At 42.0% G+C, this 19728-nt stretch overlaps 1 protein-coding gene across 6 annotated transcripts in view; it reads left to right on the top strand.

Moving 5' to 3' along the window:
* Positions 1–19728, top strand: part of gatad2ab (GATA zinc finger domain containing 2Ab) — an 80311-nt gene that overhangs the window by 54499 nt on the left and 6084 nt on the right. For all 6 annotated transcript variants that reach the window (XM_048613994.1, XM_020529422.2, XM_048613997.1 and 3 more), the window contains 6 exons: positions 4877–5008; positions 6777–6947; positions 13143–13419; positions 15212–15414; positions 16075–16161; positions 19363–19546. In XM_048613994.1, coding sequence (XP_048469951.1) covers positions 4877–5008; positions 6777–6947; positions 13143–13419; positions 15212–15414; positions 16075–16161; positions 19363–19546 — 1054 coding nt within the window. The remainder of the gene's footprint in view (positions 1–4876; positions 5009–6776; positions 6948–13142; positions 13420–15211; positions 15415–16074; positions 16162–19362; positions 19547–19728) is intronic.

The raw sequence follows: 19728 nt of genomic DNA, 5'->3' as shown, positions 1-19728 counted from the left end.
TCCTTGAGTGGGCCAACCCTTTCTCTAGTCACCCTCTTGCTCCTTATGTACGAATAAAAGGCTTTGGGATTTTCCTTAACCCTGTTTGCTAAAGATATTTCATGACCCCTTTTAGCCCCCTTAATTCCTCGTTTCAGATTGGTCCTACTTTCCCGATATTCTTGCAAAGCTTCGTCTGTTTTCAGTTGCCTAGACCTTATGTATGCTTCCTTTTTCATCTTTGTTCGTCTCACAATTTCACCTGTCATCCATGGTTCCCTAATCTTGCCCTTTTTATCCCTCATTTTCACAGGGACATGTCTGTCCTGCACTCTAATCAACTCTCTTTAAAAGCCTCCCACATATCAAATGTGGATTTACCCTCAAACAGCTGCTCCCAATCCATATTCCCCAGCTCCTGCCGAATTTTGCTGTAGTTGGCCTTTCCCCAATTTAGCACTCTTCCTTTAGGACTACTCTCGTCTTTGTCCATGAGTATTCTAAAACTTACGGAATTGTGATCGCTATTCCCAAAGTAGTCCCCTACTGAAACTTCAACCACCTGGCCGGGCTCATTCCCCAACACCAGGTCCAGTATGGCCCCTTCCCGAGTTGAACTATTTACATACTGCTCTAGAAAACCCTCCTGGATGCTTCTTACAAATTCTGCTCCATCTAAACCCCTAACACTCAGTGAATCCCAGTCAATGTTGGGAAAATTAAAATCTCCCATCACCACCACACTGTTGCTCCTACATCTTTCCATAATCTGTCTACATATTTGTACCTCTATCTCACGCTCGCTGTTGGGAGGCCTGTAGTACAGCCCCAACATTGTTACCACACCCTTCCTATTTCTGAGCTCTGCCCATATTGCCTCACTGCTCGAGTCCTCCATAGTGCCCTCCTTCAGCACAGCTGTATCCTCTTTGACCAGAAATGCAACTCCTCCACCCCTTTTACCTCCCTCTCTATCCTGCCTGAAGCATCTATATCCTGGGATATTTAGTTGCCAATCTTGCCCTTCCCTTAACCAAGTATCAGTAATAGCAATAACGTCATACTCCCAGGTACTAATCCAAGCCCTAAGTTCATCTGCCTTACTTACTACACTTCTCGCATTAAAACAAATGCACCTCAGACCACCTGTCCCTTTGCGTTCATCATCTGCTCTCTGCCTACTCTTCCCCTTAGTCACACTGACTTCATTATCTAGTTCCTTACAGGCTTTAGTTACTCCCTCCTTACTGTCCACTTACCTCCTCATTTGGTTCCCATCCCCCTGCCACATTAGTTTAAATCCTCCCCAACAGTGTTAGCAAGAGCACCCCCTAGGACATTGGTTCCAGTCCTGCCCAGGTGTAGACCGTCCAATTTGTAATAATCCCACCTCCCCCAGAACCAGTCCCAATATCCCAAAAATCTGAACCCCTCCCTCCTGCACCATCTGTCAAGCCACTCATTTATTCTGCCTATTCTTTCATTTCTACTTTGACTAGCACGTAGCACTGGTAGCAATCCTGAGATTACTACTTCTGAGGTCCTACCTTTTAACTTGGCTCCTAACTCCCGAAATTCTGCTTGTAGGACCTCATCCCATTTTTTACCTATATCAGTGGTGCCTATATGCACCATAACAGCTGGCTGTTCACCCTCCCCTTTCAGAATGTCCTGCAGTCGATCTGAGACTTCCCTGACCCGTGCACCTCGGAGGCAACATATCATTCGGGAGCCTCGTTTTCGACCACAGAACCGCCTATCTACTCACCTGATGGTTCAACCAGATTCTACATAAACTACAGAAAGGCCAGTGCAGTAACAAAGGCAGACTCATACTCAGTCCTCATTGGAATTGATAGGCTTGGCTATATCTGATTTCAAACCAAAATAGATTTATTAAAGGGAAACTAGCAGGTTTCTTTTAACTCCCTGAGTTAATTCAGTATCAGCTTTTGGCATGCTAGGTGGTCATTTCCTATGCTGAATGTTGCCATTTTGGGAAAAGGAAATACACCAATTTTCTGCAGTTGGAGGGACCAAGTGGTAGATGGTTTTCCTGACTGTGGCTTTTACCTTGATGTGACACTCAGACCACTTGGAGCAGTTAGAAGGTCTGTTTTGGAAATTAGAGTCAGCTGATTTGGTAATAAATCTGGCCTTTGATGAGTTTGCCAAACTGAGGTAACCGACCTAGGTCATATGGTATGGCAAGGACACATGCTGCCAAGAGATGAGTACAATTTGCCTGTTATTGATAGATTGTGACATGACCAGACATCCACTCATATCCATTGCTGCAGACTGCTTCAAACATAAATTTGAGATTTGTAGGGCAAACCCACTTTTGGACTATGGTTGCGTGAGAGACCATTGTCTGTCACAGTGGACTAGATACCCATCCTTAAAGGTCCATCTCATGAATTTGTCTCCTCAAACCAAACTCGCAGGCAATAAAAGCAGAAATGCTGGAAATACTCAGCAGGTCAGTCAGTGACCTTGCATCAGAGGAATCTTGTAGGAAATGTCTCTTCTGCACAAAATGGCCCTACTTGGCAATTTGCAGATATGTCAGACTGGTGACTTGACAAGGGGTTTCTTGGGCTGGGGCATCTCTTGGATCAGAGCACAAAGAGCTCAATGCTGACACAAGTTTACCTGTAAGCATCCCTTTAATTGACTGAATTTATTATTGTCACATGTACCTAGGTACAGTGAAAAATTTTGTTTTGCATGCAGCACAAGCAGGTCAGAACATACAAAGATCTTGGGAGATTGAACAGAACAAGGAATACAAAGTTATGGTTGCAAAGAAGATGCACAAAAAGCAAGAGCAACATTAGATTTGAAATTTGAGAGATCTGTTTAGAAGTCTAATAACTGTCGGGGAAGAAGCTGCTCTTGAACCTGCCAGTACGTGTGTTTAAGCTTTCGTATCTTCTGCCTGACGGAAGAGGTCGGAAGAAATTATAACCGGAGATTGCAAAATCTACCAAACCAAAAGTTAAGTTTTACATATAAAAGAACATTGTCTTGGAAATGATTTAAATATGAGATGAGAATACAAAAGAGAGAGGCACAAGAATAGAGTCTCACTGAGGACACCATCTTGTAGTGAAGTGACTTACCACTGAATCTGTTGCAATTTTTTCTAAAGCATTTTGATCATTGGAATGCTTCTGATGTATAATTGCTTTGTAGATTTTAATGCATCACCTAAAGTTGTGTTTGGAGCGAATGCTTTGAAATTTAGTGTAGTACTGATCATAAGTCTGGAGCTGGTGGTGACAATTTAAGCAGTCTGAGATAATTAACTAACAGCCCCACAAACCAGTTTGTGATAAATCGATGCAGAGTGTTACTCTTGATTATTAGCCTTCCTGATTATCTGAGGCACCTGTACAGTCAGTGGCACTGCTGGTGCCCTCCACAGTGAAATAGCCTTTTGCTTCACTTTTCTAGGATCAGCTATGGTCCAGGAGCCGTTGGAGAATTATCAGGAATATCAGCACCTTCACAAAAGGAGGTGAGAAAGCTGAAAACTAAATACAGTCCTAATTTTACATACAAAACTTTGCGTGTGTACAGTCACGAAGCTGTCTTTCGTATTAGTGCAGTTGGTAGCACTTACCCATTTGTGTAACACTGTAATTTGGACACCAGTTTCTTGATCTTGATAATCATAGCTGAAGGGTAGGATGTGGATATTGACAAACTGCCCATCTCTATTTACCTTGAAAATGTAATCAAATAGATTTCCTTATTCACAGTTTTTCTTTAAAGCAACTAAGTGGTTTGCCAGACCACTTCATAGGGCATTAAGAGTCAATCTCATGATTTAGACCAAAGTCACCAAGTGCAGAAGTCCAAGTCCACCAATCCTTCCCTGAAGAATATTAGTGAGCAAGCTGGGCTTTTCAGACAATCTGAAATTTTCATGGCCATTTTTTTCTTTGTTTGCTGATTCACAGATTCCTAGATTTACTTAATTCAGTTTCATAACTTGCATTGGTGCTGTCCTGTGGGCTTAGATCATTCTATGGTAGCTGCACTTATGTGGAGGTGGGGTTGTTCAAGGTTTTGCAGTGAATTTTAAATAAGAATGGTGATCATGAATGTTAGTTTTTAATTGTGGGTTTGTGGAAATCACAAGGGTGATGGCAAGTGTGGCTTAGGGTGGGCAGGATGTGGGTGTTGAAGTTTTAGTTCATATGGTATCTTCTAAGAGCTGAAAAAAGTTGACTGAAGGGCATTGAAGATGTCATTTAAAAGTAGCTTATGGCAGGTAATGAGTTGACAGATCTGTAGTTATCTTATTTGTCTCCCTCCCTTGTTCAGCAGTAGAGCCGTTTGTAGTGTTTCTATCCAAAAAAACAATTCCTGTATCCAGAGGGCTTTGAACAATTTTGACTTAAAGCATCTATAGTCTCCTCGCTTATTTCTTTTATTGGCTTATAATGGAAAGCATTGGTCCTGGAGATATCTGCGAAGTCATATTATTTTTTTCTTTGTGCTTTGGAAATATGTTCTTTTCCTCATCATTGAAAGTGAGTACTGAGTATTAACTTAACAAGACGAAAAATCATTGGTTTGAAACATTAATTCTATTTTTCTCTCTGCAGATGCTGCTGAGTTATTCCAGCTTTTGTTTGTTGTCTATTGTAGTGATATCAAAATTACTCCTGATGTTGGGGCATGATTGGGTCTGGATTTGCTGCCAAGTCTGATACCTGAATAAAGGCCACTTGGCAGGCTACAGAGATTTGAATAGTGCCCATTAGAGTTAAATCCTACCAGGTTTGACAGTAGGAAAGAGAGAAATTTGATGAGAGGGAGAGATGTCATTTGTTTCTTGTAATAAAAAAGTATTTCTAAACACGCGCACATCCCTGTCTTTCAGGTAACCACTGCCCGCACAATGGGTACGGTAATTCCACCACCATTGATTCGTGGTGGTCAACAGGGAACCTCAAAACCTGGATCCCAGCAGAACTCTCAAATGGCAATGCCACCGTTAGTGAGAGGAGCACAGGTAAGCAACTGGCTACAAGAATCACTGAGTATTTCTCAAGTTACTGAACGCAGGAGTAGCCACAAAAATACGCAGCTTTGTTTTATTTTGCTTGGGCTTCAGTACAGAAATGAATCTGACATCTGATTTAGGGTGGGTGATGTTGGCAATTGTGATAATTCATGTCCTTTTGTGCAATTTGATCCACCAACAACTAGGATATGGGCCAAACACAGGCAAGTGGGATGAGTTTAGTTTGGGAAATCTGGTTCAGCGTGGACAAGTTAGACCAAAGGCTCTGTTTCCCTGCTGTATTACTCTGACTCTGTGGTCCCAATGAAATTATGAAAAACACATGAAGCAGAGCCAATGTGAATTTTCACAGCAATTTGTAGCAACCCTTGGAATATTTTTTGGTGCTTCAACCAATTAGTAACTGTACTTTGGGGAATTAGTCCTATGCAGTTTGCATACGGCGAGTTGATGAGGGTCAAAATGAACTCTGAAGCTTTTTAAAATGATTGTTATGCCTCCGTCTTATGTGAGGCCAACTTTGATTGGTCCCTCGGTAGCTTGGGTAGTTAACACAAATGGCCAGATTGTTACAGTAGTCCCCCATGTCACTCAGAATATATATATAATTGCCTCTGTGCCCTCTGGCAACATTGGACAAGTGTTAAACACAGCTTTGCTTGTGTTATTCATTCTTGAGAAGATATCTCTAAAATAAAATGTTAATTTCAGTATAAAGGGAGACCATGCAGCAATCAAGCTTGTGTTAGTGTTTCCTCAGTGGAGGTATAATTTCCCCCTCAAAAGCATAAATTGCTGGAAAATTGTTTTTGATTTTATTTCTGATCCAACATTGCAGTTCTTCGGTTTTGTTATCATTCCGTCTCCCTAAACGCAATTTAATCTTAATGTCTGTGGTGTTTAGGCTTGGTTTACTATAGCATAGTACTTCAAAGTGACTATTTTGGAATACCACAATCATGCCTTTGGTGTGACTGAGTGTTAGCACTACGAAGACATCAAATGGCAAAAATTTCTCCCTAAATACCCTGACTTATAAAACATAGTTTAGTCAATTTAGTGACTTTGTATTTGTTTAGTGTTCAGGCAGAAAATCTTACTGCAATACAAAAGTGTAAATTTCTTTTGAATAATCTCACACATGGGGTGCGATGGGGTTGATCTCTTAAGTCATGTGCTCATGGATTGTGAGATGATTTTGTACACCCTGAGCAGAGCTACATTTTTGTCCTGTGATACTATTTTCACTGCACACAGTTATTTGTGACAGGCAATTGCCTTTTATGGTTCTTTAATCTGTAGTTGTGGAATTAATAAAATGTTAATAAATGTACTTGCACATTAAGATTTTAAAATTTTTTTAATATCTTTTGTGGAAATGGGGAAGTATGTGCTGCAAAAACATTGTGCCCCCTTCTCTTTCTGCCTTATCACCCATAGATTTACATCGCTTTGCTCCTGACCCTCAAGTTTTTACTTTGTTTTTGCATGCTTTGCTTACATTCTATCTTTGAAATCTGCTTCATACAGTGAAAATTGTACAATATTGGAGATTTCCATTGATGCAAATTGCTGCTCCAGCTGTGAGCAGATTACCTGTATCTGTACAACTGCACTGTAGTGTGATGTAACGATTAGGAATCCTGAATAACAGTCTTCCTTTTCTTGTTTGCCTTGCTTTCATTTCCCCATCCTGGTCACATCATTTCATCCATTGCTGTTCCCATTCTGTTAGCCAATGTCTGTTTCTCCCCAGCAAATCCACGCCATCAGGCCACATGCCAGCACCGCTCCACCACCCCTGCTCCTGGCCCCACGGGCTTCGGTGCCCAGCTCAGTGCAGATGCAGGGCCAGAGGATTCTTCAGCAGGGACTGATCCGTGTGGCCAATGTCCCCAACACCAGCCTGCTTGTCAACATTCCACAGGTAAGCTGCCGACAGTGGCTGCATCTCAACCTCGTAGATTTCGGGTCGGGCCCAATGTCAAGCAGAGTGAAGTGATGATGGATGATGAGCATCTGGATTTTGAAACTCAGATTTTGAAGGAAGGGAAGGAGGATTGAGAGAATTGAAGGGTTCCATGGCTTTTGAGATCCAGGGACAAAATGAATTAAGTTGGAGATGGGTAGACCTTTTGATTTGAACACCCTGAGCAATCAGACTTGGTAATGATTGTTCAGCCTGATGTAGGAATATTGTGCTCAACAACATTACTGTTGAAATGGAGCAATAACAATTTTGTTTCACCCAATCTTAGCAAAACCCTGACCAAGCTAGGTACAACTAAGGAACATTGCAGAGTAAAGGTCCTTCCCACAAGAATGTTAGTTGCCATTTGGACCCTTGAATTTGCTCAATATTTCTTCCAGGTAATTGGTTATTGTTTGGTTGAAGGCTCCTTTGTAACCACGTTAATCTCACAACCTTCCCTTGTAAATTATGGTACTGTATCACACTCATGTGAAAGTGTTGCATGTAAAAGAGTGTTTTAATAATGCCTTTAAGAAAACAGGTATTTTCTTACAGATATCGGTGAGATGAAGGTGATTATTTCTCACTGCAGAGTCTGTCTATCTTTGGCAGGACCCTGGAGGAAGCACTAGAAGCAGGTTAGCAGAGTTGGTGGGGAGCAAAAGCACAGGAGGATTTTTTTTTATTCGTTTAGGAATATGGACATTGCTGGCTGAGCCAGCATTTATTGCCCATCGATAATTATCCATGAGCAGGAGGTGGCAAACCGCCTTGAAACACTGCAGTCCATTTGGTGTAGGTACACCCATATGCCATTAGAGAGAGAGATTTCCAGGACCCAGTGACACTGAAGGAACAACAATATATTTCCAAGTCAGGATGGTGTGTGGCTTGGCGAAGAGCTTGCAGGTCGTGGTTCCCATGTATCTGCTGCCCTTGTTCTTCCTGATGGTAGTGGTTGTGGGTTTAGAATGTGTCTATGGAGCCTTGACAAATTTCCAAAGAGCGTCTTATCTTAGCGTGTACCTCAGAGTGTAATGGATGCCAGGGCAATAAGTAAATTTTATGAGGAGATAAATTTTGAATTGCTATGGAGAGTGGATAGGAAAGTGGAGTTAAGGCCAAGGTGAGATCAGTCATGATTGTAACGAATGGTAGGGCAGGCTCGAGTGGCTGAATTGCCTACTGTTCCTAGTTCTCAAATGCTTATGTTGAAGATCAGGGATCGCCAATCTTTTTATTAGTGATACCATTTCTGATTAATGGTAAATATCGCAAGCTACTAAAGCACATTTGGGAAATGAATTGATAAGACTACATATTTAATTATTGCAATTGAATTGCAAAATATATATTTAAAACAAAGGAAAGTTGATCTTTATCTTTATTTCAATGTAAAGCATGACACTGCAGGCTGCCCACCAGTGCTGCATAATCTGGTGTGTATCCTGAGAGGGCAACTGATGGAGTCATTCAGACGCTCATTAGGCAAGCTCTAAATTTAGATTAGATGAAGTTCATGTGGGAAACAGGTGATTCTCAAAGACAGGTAGGATCAAATCTGTTTTGCAGATGTTACTGTGCTTTGCAGTTTCTACAGGACTCCAGAAATTTATGGCAGATTCATTTGAAATCGAAGCAAAGCACTGTCATTTTTGAAGGCTGACAATCTCCATTTCCGAAGTGATACATTCAAGGTTAAATAGCATACTGATTTGTTCAGAAGTGTCACCGACATCCACTTCCATGAAGAGTTTTGAAGTAAACACCAGGCAGGGCTCCTGCTCATCATCATTAAATCTGTTGCTGAACTCTTGACCAATGTACTTGTCAATGTCCATGATCCTAACAGCAGCTTTGTTTTCTGTCAGTGTTTGGAGCACAGAAGGAAAACGTTGCATTTTCCTTTTCTTGACTTGCTGTGCCAGACGTTTCATTTCGACATGAAAGCTTTCACTGCAGTAACCATGTCAGCAATCGTCTTCTGATTCCCTTGTAATTCACAGTTCAAAGAGTTCAATTTTTCGGTCATTTCTGTTAAAAACATCAAATCAAGCAGCCATGCAATGTTTGATAATTGAGTGGTATCTTTGTTCCTTGACTCCATGAAAGCTTTGATTTTCGATAAAAGTGAAATAAATCAGCGCAGTATTTTTCCTGTGCTAAGCCAGTGGCTTTCAGTGTGCAACAAAAGATCGCCATAATCATGGCAGTTCGTCAGATAATGTCTTGAACCTCAGGTGGTGTTTGATCTTTGCAAGAATCGAATTAATAATTACAACAACAGGAGACATAACATGATCAACCCCCATTATCTAGCACAAACTACCTGTTGAATAATACAGTGGGTGTTATACAGCAGGAAAGGAAGGAAATCACTATATATTTTACTCATTGCATTGAAACCGAAATGACACCTGGTCATTGCTGATGTGCAGTCATTTGTCTTTGCCTTCTCCAATGGCTCATGTTTTGTCTTGCATAATAATTATTGACTTCAATGTACATATCAATCCTCTGGTTGTGGATTTCGGAGGCAACAATGTTGAGAATTCCTCTTTAATGGTCAGGCCTTCAAATACGATTCAACCACGGGCAGTTAGGCAGTATCACTTGTGTCTACTGATTTATCATGTGGATAGAAGAGCACTCTAGTCATTCTAGCCTCCTTACTATTGCAGAGTTCCCTGTCTGTCTGGTGACTTAATTTCTCAGGCTTCCAGGACACAGCTTCCTTCATACTCTGGTTCACTTTGTGACCTTCCTTAGGCCGCTGTTGGTGGTGGTGATTGCCCTCAGTTGTCAGCCCTGCTTGTGGCAACAAATGAATCACTTGCCTTGAATCCACTTTGCAATTGGCAGACTGCTCAATTGGCAGATGATGATCTACCTGTCATAAGCAATCAAAATGTTGGCCTCTTCTGTCGTAGGTGGTACACACTGCAGCTAGTGATCATCAGTGATGGTGGGAATGAATGTCTATGGATGTGGTTAAAGCCAACTGAGTTGCTTTCTTTTGGATGGTGTCAAGCCTCTGGAGTGTTGCTGGAGCTGCAGTCATCCTGGCATGTGAGAAATATTCTGGCACACTCCTGATTTGTTCATTGAACATGGTGGACAGGCCTTGGGGGGGTGAGTAGATCAGTTACTCATCGTAGGATTCCTAGCTGCTTACCTGCTTTTATAGCCACAGTATTTATGTGGCTAGCAAATTTTATTTCATTTCATGGTCAGTTATAAGGCCCCCCACCCACCCCTGCAACCCCCAAAAAGGATGTTGATGGTGGGGGATTCAGTGGTGATGATTCAGTGAATATCAAAGGATAATGGTTAGATTCTCTCTTGTTGGAGATGGTTATTGCCTGACACTTGTGTTGCACAAATGTTACTTGCCTCTTGTCAGCGCAAGCCTGAATATTGTCCAGGTCTTGTTGCATTTAAGGGCTGACTGTATCAGTACCTGAGGAGTCATGAATGGATCAGAGCGTTCTTCTGGCCACCACTCAACCACTCATTTTTGACTTCAATGTACTGGATGGTTACGTTGATCCTGCATTATGGACTCCTTGGAAAGTCTCAGAATCTAGTTTGAGAAACAGTCAGTCTGGACCGTGAAACCATTTATCTGCCCCATCGCCATATCCCTTGATAATTTTACCCATGAGTTTGAAGGCAAGCACATTGCAGATTGAATATAATGTGAATAAGTGTAGGGTTATCCACGTCACTAAAAAGAATGGTGATGCAGTGTATTTCTTAAATGGTGAGGGATAGGAAGTATTGATTTCCCAAAGGACTGTAGAATCATAGAATTCCTACACTATGGAAGCAGGCCATTCTGACCCTCTGAAGAGCATCCCACTCAATACCCATAACCCCACATTTCTCATGGCTAACCCACCTAGCCTGCACATCCCTGGACACTATGGGCAATATAGCATGGCCAGTCCACCTAACCTGTACATTTTTTGACTGGAGGAGGAAACTGGAGCATCCAGAAGAAACCCACGCAGATACGGGGAGAATGTGCAAACTCCACACAGACAGTCACCAAAGGGTGGAATTGACCCTGGGTCCTTCGTGCTGTGAGGTAGCAGTGCTGGCCACCATGCCACCCTGAGATGTCTTAGTTCATGAGTCATTGTGTGCTAACTTGCGGGTACAATAAGCAGTTAGGAAGGCATATGATTTGTCAGCCTTTATTGTAAGTGGAGTTAAATACAAGAATCTCCTCACATGGTGGTAGATCTTTGAAATGCTATACCCTAGAAGGCTGTGGAGGCTCAGTCATTCACTAAGTTCATGACAGAGATAGATTGCTAGATATTAAGGACATCAAGGGACATAGAGATTTCTAAAAGTCATGACAGTCATCGAAAGGGTGAATAGTCAATGTCTTTTCCCCAGGGGAGGAGAGGCCAGAGCTAGACAGCACAAGTTTAAGGTGAGAGAGGAAAGATTTAAGAGGGACCTAATGGCCAACCTTTTCACGCTGAGGGTGATGCAGGTATGGATTGAGCTGTCAGAGGACGTGGTGGAGGCTAGTATGATTACAACATCTAAAGGCATCTGGGTGGGAACATGAATAGATAGAGTTCAGAGGGCTAAATGCTGGCAAAGGGGCTAGATTAATTTAGGATATCTGGTCGACACAGATGAGTTGGACCAAAGGGTCTATTTGCATGTTATTTCCATTTGACTCTGACAATAAATGGAAAGAGTGCAGGAAAGTGACATTAAAGTAGATGATCATCTATGGTTTACTTGAATGGTAGAGCATATTTGAGGGCCAAAATAACCTAGTTCACATATTTCTTATGTTTCATCCCTCCTGCCTCTCCTTGAGAACAGCAATGCCAGTTTCATCTGAGTGCCATTTCAGCTTCTTGCGCCAGTATATTTTCCACTTCTTCCAGTCAATTTCAGAAGAAGTCATAGCCAAGACTAATCCTGTTCTTCCCTTGAGTACTTCAGATTGAAAATGTCAGAAGCATGGCTTCTAATCTTCAGTGCAGTTGAAGGAAATAGCACTCATTTGGTCTGTTGTGGTTGAGATCAAATAACTGAGGTCAGGCAGTATTCTCAAATGGTCCTAATGACTCTGTGGTCTCAGGGAGGCCTTTGCCCATTCAGCCACCAAGGGTTCTCTCTGTAATTGACCATTTCTTGTAATTGTTTCTGGAAAACAGGCTGTTTATTGTACAGTGCCCCGTTCACTAGGAAATAGATTGGAATTAACAAGCCCTGCTATTGTGTCTCGCAGCCAAAGATTCAGGCATTGTGATTTGATCGTAAGGTTATTTTCTCTCTTGGTGAGTTTCTCCATTGTATTTTCATTAACTTTGAGTGACCTCAGTCCATGTAATGCGTGATCTAATCCACTGAAGTTTTATAAACTTGTGCACCTATTAGGAATCATTTTAGTAACCTCCTGAGGTTGTTTCCAAGTCATTTGTTGATCACTTAGTGGGAGGAAGGGGAATCACACAAGGTCAGAGTTAACTCTGGTGCCAGGCAATGAGAAACAGCTGTCCTTAGCCCCACTCCTGGAAAATGCAGGTTCAGCAAGCATCAGGGACTTACCATCTGTGATGACCTACTTGTTCGTTGGTTTGTTGAGCAAGGCTTGCACGTGAAAAATAGGAATAACACCAGCTGTAAGTTCCCTTCTAAATCACGCGGCATCACTGCTTGGACATGTATACTGTTCGTTCAACACCACTGGGTCAGGTGCTTTCATAATGAAAACATACATGGTGCAAGTTGGCGGCTTCTCAAGGGCACTCGGGGATAACTATTGGAGTGCTGGTGACACCTCTAATGTTTTTCAGTTGAACACAGTTGATTCATTTCATTGAGTGCTACCTTTTAGAACTTTTTCCATGCCATAAACACACAGTTTCTTAAAGGATACAACTTGTACAGCACATGAACTCAGTGACAGTATGGCCATGTTTGTGAATGAATGCATAAATCTTTAAGTATTTGGGCTTGGTAGCAGAGGGGTTAATGGTGCCTTTAGAACTAGGCTGCAGGAAGAATCCATTTACTTGACAGGAGAAAAGATAATGTTGAGGTGCTTAATGGGGAAAAAAAATTGTCCTTTCTCAATTTTAACTGAGGAGCCTAATCTCTCTCGTTGTTTTGCAGGCATCGAGTACGATGAAAGCCTCAGCGTTGAATTCAACTCAGTCAAATGCCAACACCAATACAGTGTCGTCGGTCATGAATTCCAATGACTCACCAGCCAGTCGGCAGGCAGCCGCCAAGCTTGCTCTCCGAAAGCAGCTGGAAAAGACATTGCTGGAAATCCCACCACCCAAACCACCGGCCCCCGAGCTGAACTTCCTACCCAGTGCTGCAAATAATGAGTTCATCTACTTAGTGGGCCTGGAGGAGGTGGTGCATAATCTTCTAGAAACCCAAGGTAGAGTTATAATTGAAACAAAGACCTGTGGATGCTGGAGATCTGAAACAAAAAACAAATTGCTGGAGAAATTCAGCAGGTCCGGCAGCATCTGTATAGAGAAACAGTTATGGTTTCTAGTCCAGTTCTGAAGTAGGGTCACTGGACTTTTTATTGTTTGGTAGAGTTCTTGTGCGCAATGTTTTGCTTAGGTAGAGCCGTAGAAACCTGGGTTTAGGTTTTTAAAATTGGGGTAATTGATTAAATTGTGGCATTACTCAAGTACTAGATTTGAGATGTTGAACTCCTCAAAGATGTAATATTATGTAGCATGGAGGGAAGCAGTGTTGTAGTGGTCATGTCACCGGACTAGTAATCCAGAACCCCAGGCTAATGTGCTAGAGGTATGGGTTTAAATCCCACCTTGGCAGGGAGTGAAATCTGAATTCCATAAAATCTGGAATGAAAAGCTGGTCTAATGTCAACCTTGTAGCCACTGTCACTTATATTAAAAAAAAAAAAAAAAAATCCCATATGGTTCACTAATGCCCTTTAAGGAAAGAAATCTACCATCCTGTGTGTGTCCAGACCGACAGCAATGTGGTTGACGCTTAACTATTCCCTGGGCAGTCAGAGACAAGCAATAAGTGCTGGCTTAGCCAGCAGTGCCCACACATATGAATGAATATTTATAAAATATTCTTGGAATAATGCAGCAAAATCATCCAACTTGGCTGTGTTAGCTCTTTAACAGGGCTGTCCAGGTGGTGCTGCTGCTTTTCTCTTCATTCATAACACTTGAAACAGACCCTATGGTCCCACTCATCCATGCTGACCAAGTTTCTCAAACTAAACTAGTCCCACTTGTTTGCGTTTGGCCAATATCCTTCTAAACCTTTTCTATTCATGTACCTAACCACCCTCCGTAAAGAAGATGCCCCTCAGGTCCCCTTTCAAGCTTTCTCCTCTCCCCTTAAAAATATGCCCTCTAGTTTGGCAATCCCATACCTTAGGGAAGAGACCTTCGCTATTCACCTAATCTATGCCCTTCATGTTTTGATAAATCTTTATAAGGTCACTCTTCAACAGCCTTCACTCCAGTGAAAAAAGTGCCCAGCCTTTCCTTATAACTCAGACCCTCCAGTCCCAGCACCATCCTTGTAAATCTTTTCTGAACCCTCCCGTTTACTAATGTCCTTCCTATAGTACGGTGACCAGAACTGTACGTGTACTCCAGAAGAAGCCTCACCAATGTCCTGTACAACCTCAACACGGCGTCCCAACTCCTGTACTCAGTGCTCTGAGCAATGAAGGCAAGCATGCTAAATGCCTTTTTAACCATCCTGTCTACCTGTGATGCAACTTTCAAAGAACTATGTACCTCATCCCCAAGGTCTCGCTGGTCAACAGCCCTACCCAAGGCCCTACCATTAACTATGTAAGTCCTACCCTTGTTTGTCTTACCAAAATGCAATATCTTGCATTTGTCCAAATTGCTACTGTTCAACCCATTGGCCCAAATGATCAAGATCCCTTTGTAATCTTAGATAACCTTCTTCACTGTCAACTGTTCCACCAATTTTGGTGTCATCCACAAACTTACTCACAATGCCTCCGAAATTCTCATCCAAATTGTTCATATAAACTCATGTCCCCACAACATTAGTTCTTGTTTCTTAGCTGTTCGGAATAGACCTTTCCTGATATTCAATAAAAATGGATGAAAACAGTCTCAAAGCAATGCACTGGATGTAAGGGAGCAAGCTGTGTTCATTTAGTGTACAGGCTGTGATGTATTTCCTTACATTCATAGGTAAAAGTTCAGTACAGGGATTGACCCAAGAGCCATACGCCTGTTCTCAATGTAAAACTGATTTCACCTGTCGCTGGAGGCAAGGGAAATCTGGCACTATCATGTGTGAGCAATGCGTGACGTCCAACCAAAAGAAGGCATTGAAAGCTGAGCATACCAATCGTCTGAAAGCAGCGTTTGTGAAGGCCCTTCAGCAAGAACAGGTGAGCAATTTGCAAACCTATCCACCTGTACTGAACTCCTGTGTTATACAGTGACTGTACTGAACCCCTCTGTTATACAGTGACAGACCTGTCCCCCCAGTATTGTACTCCAGTGTTACATAGAGACAGACCTGTCCTCACCAGTTCTGTAACCCAGTGTCATACAGTGACAGACCTGTCCACACCACTGTACCCCACTGTTGTACAGTGACAAGCTGGTCCCCACCAGTACTGTACTCCAGTGACCTATACCGCACCCCCATGTTAGACAGGAACAGACCTGTGCCACTCGGTGGTATTGCGCCATTTTATATTTAAGTATTACTTTTTAATTTTTTTCTGTGTGACTGTTGTCATTTACACTCTGTTGTGTGATTGACGTGCTACTGCTTTGGAAGATAAAGGGTTTTTTTAAAAACTTTGAGAGGGGAGAGAATTCAGCCTACCAGTAAATAGCTTGGTTTCCAGGACAGTTGGCTCAGACAGTTGTCTCTCTGAGCCTGGAACATGAGATTCTTCTCCAACAACAATCCAAGTGGCTTTGGAGGAGGATAGAGGTCTAGGGGCCAGAGCCCCCACTGCATGTAGATAGCTGTCTCCATGCTGCATAGCTATGAGGGAAATACTGGCGTAGAAACAAAACACTCCTCTGTTTTACAGGAGATTGAACAACGGATACTGCAACAGACATCATCTACTGTACAGAGCAAGCAGGACTCTGCAGTACAGCACCATACGTTGAAACAGGTATGGAAGACAAGTAAAAGCAAAGTGCTGTGGGTGTTGGAGATCTAAACTAAATGCAAAGTGCTGGAGAAACTTGGCAAGTCTGGCTGTACCCTTGGAGAGAGAAACATAGTTAACCTATTAGTTTAATGCAACTTCTTCAAAACTGTAGCATTCTTAAATTGGACACATTGGACTCAAATTTCACCTGTTGCTTTCACCACATGTACTGCAAGACCTGAGTTTTTCCTGACTTTATTTTGACTATAGAAGACAAGTCTGTCACAAAATTAACTTTTAAAATTAACAAGCACCGAATTGCAAAACTGTCTCCTGGATTAGTTATGGCCATTCCAATTCTGGCTTCTTGCAACAATCTACTTGTGCTCACAGCAAATGAGGCATTTTCCATGGAGGTGTCTACCCACTGTGTGGACTGAAACTGAACACATCATGGATGCAATGAATGTGTTAGCGTGCTGCAGGATTAACAAGTGACACTTTCTCTTCTGCATTCCACATTGGAACAGCGTACTGAATGTCCGCACAACTCCTCTGAATGCTCTGCAAGGTGGAAAAGTGCCTTGCAGACAGGCCACCTATTAAGGTCTGCAGCAGAAATATAAATGTTTTGCAGGATATAATTTATGCAGAGGTAAAATCCAATGAGTGGTGTATTGCTTGACTTTGACCAATTTGTTGCATAGATTTCTGAGCTCAAAGTGACTGAAGTTTTAAATATTTGTGAAGTTCCTTCAACTGTAACCCTGATAGCCAATTGGTGAAGGCAGAAATTAGAGCTGGCCTTTACTTGGAATCAGTTTATTTAGAGTGAAATGTTACAGGTGTATACCTCGTCAAAGAGCCCAGGTCCTGAGAATGTCTCTTTATGTGCTTGAAGAATCAACTCGACTAAATTAACTAATTACTGGTTGGCAGTTCTTAAATAGGTCTCTTTATAAACAGAAGTTAGACCTTTATTCATTAGCATTTAGAAGAATGTGGAGTTATCATGCTGGAGCATACAAGGTTCTGAAGGGGCTTGATAGGGTAGTTGTTGAGCAGATAGTTCCACTAACGAGGAAGTCTTGACTGGGGAGCATAGTTACAGAAGAAGAGGGCATTCTTTTCCTTGCAAAGGAACTCCTCCTCCTGAAGAGTAGTAAATTTCTGGAAGTCTCTAGCCCAGAGATTTGCAGAGGCTGGATCACTGAAGGTATTTAAAGAGGAGATTGTTAGATGGTTGAAATATGAGGCAGTCAAGGAGCTGGCACAAAAGAATAGTTAAAGACTAGGGTAGATCAGCCATGATCTTATACAAGAGCTGACTGGAGCTAAATGGCCTCCTTTTTTAAATGTTTTTACGTGTTCAAGTGATCATCCGATGCCCTTCTCCAGTATACACTTGATTCAAATTTATACAATCAACAACTCAATTCCTGAGTTGTGATTTGGATAGCACGACTGTTTCAACTCTCAGCTTTGATATAGAGCTAAGTGGTTGAAATAAATACCCTGAAGATATTGTAATAAGCTATGCTAATGTGCCTGTTAGAGGTAGCTCTAATATTCACCCCACATTTTCATGTGTATATATATATAAAAATACAATAGTAAGGGTCACAGTACTGATCCTTGTGGCACACCGCAGGACACTGGCTTCCAGTCACTCAAACAGCCTTTTACCACTACCCTGTGTCTCCTATCACTAAGCCAGTTTCTGATCTATCTCTCCAAGTTTCCCTGAATTCATGTGCTCTAACCTTCTCAATCAGTCTGCCATGTGGATCCTTGTCAGAAGCTTTGTTAAAATTTTTATAAACTACATCAACTGAACTTCCCTCATTGATACACTTGTTAGAAATTTTTGAAAATATGATCAAATTTGTTAGGCATGACCTACCTTTGTCAAAACCATGCTGACTATCCCTAATTAACCCATGCCTTTTCACCTGAGGATTAATTTTGTTCCTTCAGAATTTTCTCCAATGGTTTCCCTACCAGTGAGACTAACTGGTCTGTAATTTCCTGTTTCATCTTTACCACCTTTCTTAAAAAGTGGAAGCACATTAGCCGTCCTCCAGTCTTCTAGCACATCCCCTGTGGCCAGAGAGGAGTTGAACTTCACTGACTCACTAACAGGCGGAAAGACTAGATTGTGGGGTGGTGGGAGTCTGGAACTCAATCACTGAAAGCATGGGACAGGCAGAAATGCTCATCACATTTGCAAAGTATTTGCATATGCACTGCAAGTGCTGGATCATACAAGGCAATGGACCGAGAGCTGGAAAGTAGAATTAGGTGGATAGTTCATTTGACAAGCACAGATGGGCCAAATAAATGTCTGTTTTTTTATGTTTCTATGCCTCGCGTGCTGCCTGAAGTCTCCAGTGTTTGATGTCTTGCCCTGTTTGTGCTCAGACCTGAGACGACCTCTGCTGCATGCATGATGAGCAACAGCAGGGGAGATTAAAACTTTTTGAGAAGGAAGTTACCTTTGATAAAACATGAAAACGTCATCAGAACAGGTTTAGGCAATTATTACTGAACTTAAAGAAAAGCAAGCTTTGAACCTTTAAAACTGATTTTTCAAGACTCGAATGATGACTATGAGTCCATTGCCGATTGTCAGATAAACCCACCTGGGTCACTAGCATCCCTCAGAGAAGGAACTGCTGTCTTTACTTGGTGTGGCTTACATGTGACTCCAGACCCACAGCAATGTGGTTGACTGTTAATGGCAATTGGGGATAGGTAATAAATGATGGCCTAGCCAGTTATGTCCACATCCCATGAATGAATAAAAAAAATTAGAGACTTCTTCCCATCCAAGGGTCATGGTTCATTCAGAGGAATTAGATCTTATCTTTCTCAAAAGAAGCAATCCAACTGAATACTCTAAAAGGCTAACAAGAGTTGTAATTTCACTGGGATAAACTATAGCTTGAAGTGAGTAATTGCACTTTCTGTGCAGTGAGCAAAGTATTCTCTTTGAAAGTTAGGACTGATGCACAGCAAGGGGAACTTAACTTTGCATCCAATCCTCCTTGTACTTGACCTAAGAGGATTTTCTCAATGCTGAACCACTGCACAAACATATCTTTAGTTCCAAAGTTCATTATCTTTTGAGTATAGAATCTGTGTCAAGTAAGTGGATAATAATTGAATCTCACGTTTTTTTTTTAAATTTGTAATAAAGTATGATGAATTTAATTTATCCAGAGCTCTGGCCAGCTGTCTCGAGGGCCACAGTCAATTACAACCAACCCCCGAGGAGTGCTGCACACGTTTAGCCAATCGTCTCAACTGCAGAACGCTGCTCTTGTCAGCAGGCAAAATAAGCACACCGAGCGAGCTGGGAGCAAGAGTAACACCACCACCTGGAGGAAGCAGATCGGCAATACAGGTAGAACCACAAGATATTCCATTTGTTTCTCTGTGTCTCGCTGCCAGGCATTCTCAGTCTGCATGTTTACTGTGTGAAACAATCTGACAGGCTTCTACTTTGCTTCAAGCTGAATGCACAGCAGGTAGCATGAACCTATCCTGATTTTCGATGTAACCTGTATGAGGTGGAATGCAACAATT

The sequence above is a fragment of the Rhincodon typus genome, chromosome 29 (assembly GCF_021869965.1).
Source record: "Rhincodon typus isolate 14 chromosome 29, sRhiTyp1.1, whole genome shotgun sequence".
NCBI classification, from domain to species: Eukaryota; Metazoa; Chordata; class Chondrichthyes; order Orectolobiformes; family Rhincodontidae; genus Rhincodon; species Rhincodon typus.
This window is presented reverse-complemented; position numbering and strand designations above follow the sequence as displayed.